This window comes from Jaculus jaculus, chromosome 6, assembly GCF_020740685.1.
Source record: "Jaculus jaculus isolate mJacJac1 chromosome 6, mJacJac1.mat.Y.cur, whole genome shotgun sequence".
Classification (NCBI taxonomy): domain Eukaryota; kingdom Metazoa; phylum Chordata; class Mammalia; order Rodentia; family Dipodidae; genus Jaculus; species Jaculus jaculus.
The window spans coordinates 43,117,132-43,123,225 of NC_059107.1; the positions used below are offsets into that span (position 1 = coordinate 43,117,132).

At 44.3% G+C, this 6,094-nt stretch overlaps 1 protein-coding gene across 2 annotated transcripts in view; it reads left to right on the forward strand.

Annotated features, from left to right (window-relative positions):
- Positions 1 to 4,359, forward strand: part of Eif2ak3 (eukaryotic translation initiation factor 2 alpha kinase 3) — an 85,890-nt gene extending 81,531 nt beyond the window's left edge. For both annotated transcript variants that reach the window (XM_004660561.2, XM_045152832.1), the window contains one exon: positions 3,245 to 4,359. In XM_004660561.2, the coding sequence (XP_004660618.2) occupies positions 3,245 to 3,445 (201 nt within the window). In that variant the 3' untranslated portion in view covers positions 3,446 to 4,359. The remainder of the gene's footprint in view (positions 1 to 3,244) is intronic.
- The last annotated feature ends 1,735 nt before the right edge of the window (positions 4,360 to 6,094 follow it).

The following is a 6,094-nucleotide window of genomic DNA, read 5'->3' on the forward strand; positions in this document are numbered from 1 at the left end:
CGTAAACTTAAAAGGTCCTTGTTAGCTAACAGTTTCCTCATTCTGCAGCTGAGGCAGCCAACATGCAGAGAGTAAGAGACTGCTCCTAAAAGCACACAGCCCAAGACCAGCTCAGCCCAGTGGCTGCGGAGGTCAAGACCCTTTGCTTAAATGAGGCCTGGAGCCCTCACAGAAACAGTCACGGTTATGATCATGCCACTAATCTCTCTGCTGGTGACTTTGCTAGAGATCTTTAAAAATGGCTTATCCTTAAATAAAAGGCACTAATTGCTATTGGTTATGGGTTTAGGAAATAATTTTGAAGATTAAAAGGGAAATTTGAGCTGGTCTTGAAGGGAAAAAATGTGTAATGAACTTCTTCTAAGCAGTTGTCTTTTCACAACTTTTTTTTTTAAAAAAAAGTTTCCTAGCATCTGTGGTCCACAAGCATATCATTTTAATATGTATACAATGATAAATCTTGAATGTTCTTGAGTAATTCAGTTGAACTAATTAGTATATGTTAATAACTAAATTGGACTGAGCTGAATTTTATCTTATAGTATTGTAAATATAAAAAAATTCTTGCGTTGAAAATAAACTTTAGAGAGCCAGGCGTGGTGGTGCACACCTTTAATCCCAGCACTTGGAGGCAGAGGTAGAATGGCTGCCATGAGTTTGAGGTCACCTTGAGGCTACATAGTGAACTCCAGGTCAGCCTGGGTTACAGCAAGACCCTACCTTGAAAACAGCAAAAAAAAAAAGAAAAAGAAAAAGAAAAAGAAAAAGAAAAAGAAAAGAAAGAAAGGAGAGGAGAGGAGAGGAGAGGAGAGGAGAGGAGAGGAGAGGAGAGGAGAGGAGAGGAGAGGAGAGGAGAGGAGAGGAGAGGAGAGGAGAGGAGAGGAGAGGAGAGGAGAGGAGAGGAGAGGAGAGGAGAGGAGAGGAGAGGAGAGGAGAGGAGAGGAGAGGAGAGGAGAGGAGAGGAGAGGAGAGGAGAGGAGAGGAGAGGAGAGGAGAGGAGAGGAGAGGAGAGGAGAGGAGAGGAGAGGAGAGGAGAGGAGAGGAGAGGAGAGGAGAGGAGAGGAGAGGAGAGGAGAGGAGAGGAGAGGAGAGGAGAGGAGAGGAGAGGAGAGGAGAGGAGAGGAGAGGAGAGGAGAGGAGAGGAGAGGAGAGGAGAGGAGAGGAGAGGAGAGGAGAGGAGAGGAGAGGAGAGGAGAGGAGAGGAGAGGAGAGGAGAGGAGAGGAGAGGAGAGGAGAGGAGAGGAGAGGAGAGGAGAGGAGAGGAGAGGAGAGGAGAGGAGAGGAGAGGAGAGGAGAGGAGAGGAGAGGAGAGGAGAGGAGAGGAGAGGAGAGGAGAGGAGAGGAGAGGAGAGGAGAGGAGAGGAGAGGAGAGGAGAGGAGAGGAGAGGAGAGGAGAGGAGAGGAGAGGAGAGGAGAGGAGAGGAGAGGAGAGGAGAGGAGAGGAGAGGAGAGGAGAGGAGAGGAGAGGAGAGGAGAGGAGAGGAGAGGAGAGGAGAGGAGAGGAGAGGAGAGGAGAGGAGAGGAGAAACTTTTGGAGCTGGAGAGATGGCTCAGTAGTTAAGGCACTAGCTACAAAGCCTAATGACCCAGGTTTGATTCCCCAGTACCATGTAAAGCTAGATCTACAAAGTGGTGAATTGTTTGCAGTGGGAGAAGACCAGGTACACCCATACTCAAACTCAGAATCTCTCTATCTCTGCCTTTCAAGTAAATAAATAAATTTTTTAAAAAAAATTAATGAACTTTAAGGTTAGGCATGGTGGTGCACAACTTCAATCCCAGCACTCGGGAGGCTGATGGGGGAGGACTGCTGTGAGTTGGAGGCCATCCTGAGATACAGAGTGAGTTCCAGATCAGCCTGGGCTACAGTGAGACCCTGCTTCAAAAAAGCAAAAATTAGGGGCTGGAGAAATGGCTTAGTGGTTAAGGCGCTTGCCTGCAAAGCCAAAGGAACTCGGTTCGATTCCCCAGGACCCACGTCAGTCAGATGCACAAGGTGGCACATGAAGCTGGAGTTCATTTGCAGCAGCTGGAGGCCCTGGTGTGCCCATTCTCTACCCCCACCCTCCTGCTTCTCTCTCAAATAAGTAAATAAAATATTTTTAAAAAGCAAAAAGAAAGAACTATATAATATACTTAGACATACAGATTTTTAAAAACATTGTTAACCTGTATTTTCCAAAGTTGAATCTATGCAGAGTTTGTAAGACATTAGTATATCGAAAAGGGTTTTGTTTAAAAGAAAAAAAATCAAGAAATTATTGGCTCCTAATCTCTGGCAGTTATTTTTTAGTAGAAACTTTTACTAAGATAATTATAAATTGTCCATTTATAGTTGTAAGGTGAAGAGCTTTTTTAAAAAAATTATTTGAGAGTGACAGAGAGAGAAAGGCAGATAGAATGGGTGCACCAGGGCTTCCAGCCACTGCAAACGAACTCCAGATATGTGCGCCCCCTTGTACATCTGGCTAATGTGGGCCCTGGGGAATCGAGCCTTGAACTGGGGTACTTAGGCTTCCCAAGCAAATGCTTAACTGCTAAGCCATCTCTCCAGCCCAGGTGAAGAACTTTAAAAATCAGATAATGAAACCAGGTGTGGTGGCACATGCCTTTAACCCCAGCACTTGGGACATGGAGGTAGAATGATCTCATGAGTGTGAGTCCACCCTGAGACTCCATAGTGAATTCCAGGTCAGCCTGAGCTAGAGTGAGACCCTACCTTGAAAAACCAAAAACCAAACAAACAAATTAGATGATTCCTGTGCTTCAAGGATGCAATTGTAAGACCTTTCATTACATGTTGTAAAGATACCAATTCTCCTCCCTCCCGCCCCCCACAAATAGGCCACATGATTTGAGCAGGGGTTGCACAAGAAGGCCTACAGGTCAGATGTAGCCTGCTGTCTGTCTGGGTAATACAGCAGTACGAAGCACAGCTGTACTCTCAGGTTTACATATTTTATGTGGCTGCTTTGGGACTTCCCAAGAGTTGACTACTTATGTCAGAAAGTATCTGGTTCACAAACTTAAAATATTTACAGACAGAGTTTGCTAGGGCTGAGGCTTGTAGAGCATTTACCTACCACTTGCAAAGCTCTGGGTTCAATCCTCCACACTGCAAATAAAATTACTTACTCTGTGGGTGTGTATATGTTCTGTATGTGTGTGTATGTATGATTTTTTTTAAGACTGCTTAATAATGTAAAACTGGCATTTTTCACAAAACAATTGTTATATATTTTAGTATATGATGGTTCAAGACATGCTTTCTCCATCCCCCATGGAGCGGCCTGAAGCCACAGACATCATTGAAAATGCTGTGTTTGAGGACTTGGAGATTCCTGGAAAAACAATACTCAGACAGCGGTCCCGCTCCTTGAGTTCATCAGGAAACAAGCACTCCAGACAGTCCAGCAGCTCCCACAGCCCACCGTCCAGCAGCTAGCTGGTTACCTGGCATGTGACCTTGTAGGGGTGTGGCCTTCCACAGTGGGAAGTTGGATGCCTTCATACAGCTTATTTTGGACTGAGTTTTCTAAGTTAAACTGGGTTTTAGGTCCTAACCTACCTTGATTTTCACAGTCCTTAAAGGAGAGTGCTGTCTACATGGCACGTGGTCTTGCCTGTGCTGGGCGAGCTGGCTAAGCTTTGTGGCTCTCACCTTTTGCCTAAGAAGTAGAAGCAATCCCTAAAATACAGAGATTTAAAGTGGAATATTTTTATAGTACAGAAAAATGAAAAACCTCCCATGTGGTAACTATGATGTTCTAGAAGTGTTTTCTAGAGATACAGTGATTTTGAAACTGACTTCTGAAAAGGCCGACTCGTCTTTGTCCCTGGTGGGTAAGGAGAGTCTGCGCTATTTTGAAGGACAAGTAGCACAAATTCTAAGGCGGTTTATGTCTAGTTTTCTAGTCCTCTTTGTAGCATTAACTAGCTTTATTCCTTAGGTGGGTCTAGGGAGAGTTTAGGAGCTTTTTGTACTTCCAATAAAGGGAAAATGAAACTTTTTAGGTAAATTGGGCAAAACTTCTGGTTTGGGAAGAAAAAAAACAGTAAAAACTGGATCATCTATTACAACTAATTTTTGTCAATTAATGGACTTTTTAACCTAATAAAATACTGTGTCTTAGTATGTAATACTCTAGGTTGATACATCCTCCAGACTGATTATAGATAAACGTAATCATCTCAGTTGCTAACAAGTTTTTTATTTTTCCCTGTAAATATGTTTATTTTTATTTATATAAATCCTGAAATCAATCCATTTGGGTTGGTGGTGTACAGAACGCACATAAGTGTGTTAACTATTGTGACTTCTTTCAAGTCTAAATGATTTAATAAAACTTTTTTAAATTACTTATGATTGGCTCTTATTCTTAGGGAATTAGTCCTAAATGGTAGAGCTTCTAGTCTACATAAGGGATCTTAGGTCTACGAAAGGTCATATCCCTTTACTGTCGAGAAAACCTATTCTTAAGCAACTGGAAGCAGCTTCCTGTTACTCCCAAGGACTGGACAGGGTGCTTTCAAAATTTACAAGTTTCATAATCAAGAGATATGCTTAGTGCCCTCCCCCACCATGCCAGGGACTAGGAATTTTAAAAAAGTCTGCCCCCCCCCCAAAAAAAAAACCAGCCTTCATCCTAAAGCAAGAGCTCACAGAAAATATTGACGTTTCACATGTGTGACAACCTGGGCTGACTAGGCACAGAGCTGGAGAGGTGGGTCAGCGGTTCACATACTTGCTTCCCAAGCCTGTTGACCGGGGTTCATTTCCCCCATACTCACATAAAGCCAGACGCAAAAGTGGCACTGTGCATCTGGAGTTTATTTGCAGTGGCAAGAGGCCGTGACACATCCACCTTCCCCTCAATGCTTTCGCTTTCTCTCTCTCCCTTTGCAAATAAATAAAAATATTTTTTAGAAAACTCATCAGTTATTTTGTTATGGTTTAGACATAAAAATTCTTGACCAAAAGAGTTCAAGGCTCAGCTCCCCAGTGCGATGTTCAGAGGTAGGACTGGGAGGATGTGTTTGGCCTGTGTGGACAATGCAGTTAATCAATGGATTAATCCATGGAGCAATTCATAATTAAATGGCCTGTTGGGAGGTGGAAACTGGGAAGCGACGCCTGATTGAAGGCACTAGGACACAAAGGGTATGCCTTTGAGTGGTGTATTTGGTCCCTCGACTCTTCCTCTCTTGGCTCCGAGCCTCCCTGAAGATCAGTCTTGCTTGGCACAGCCGCCCTGCTGTGGTGTTCTGTCTGAGCACAAGCCCATAATAGTGGAGCTAAGTGAGCGTGCACTTGAAACCATGAGCCAGAATGAATCTTTCCTCTTCTAAGTTGCTTTGCTCTCAGGGCTGGGGAGATGGCTCAGTGGCCAATTAACAGTGCTTGCTTGCAAAGCCCACCAACTTGGTTTCACTTCCCCAACTACCCACATAAAGCCAGACGGACATTTGTTTGTAGTAGCAAGAGACCCTGGCATGTGCATGTGTGCATACATGCATGCAAATAAAAAGTATAGCTGGGTGTGAGGGTGCACACCTTTAATCCCAGCACTTGGGAGGCAGAGGTAGGAGGATTGCTGTGAGTTCGAGGCCACCCTGAGACTAAATAGTGAATTCCAGGTCAGCCTGGTCTAGAGTGAAACCCTACCTTGGAAAACCAAAAATAATAAGTTTCCTTTCTCGGTTGTTACATCACAATGATGAAACACTTGACTACCTGTCATGCCAGGTCATGAGCAATGTGACATGAGAAAGAAGACACTTCTGGGTAGTCAGAGACTATATCTAGATTGACACAGCAATACTGCTTAGATAGCATCTTCCCCAAATTCTGCTTGGCTGCTAGCCAGCCCAGCCCAGTTCTCATCTTCTGGTCAGCTTATTCTGGTGCTGTTCCCCACTCCCTTTTTATGCTGGCCAGGGTCCTGTTGCTTGCTTTCTGGCAAAACCCGTTCAGATCCTTAGCCTTTGCAACAGTTCTGGGAAGTAGCCATGGTAGGCACTGTTCCTACCACTTAGGGCCAAACTTGGGTTCTGAAAAGTGCCTTGATTTACCCAAGACTATAAAGCCAGCATG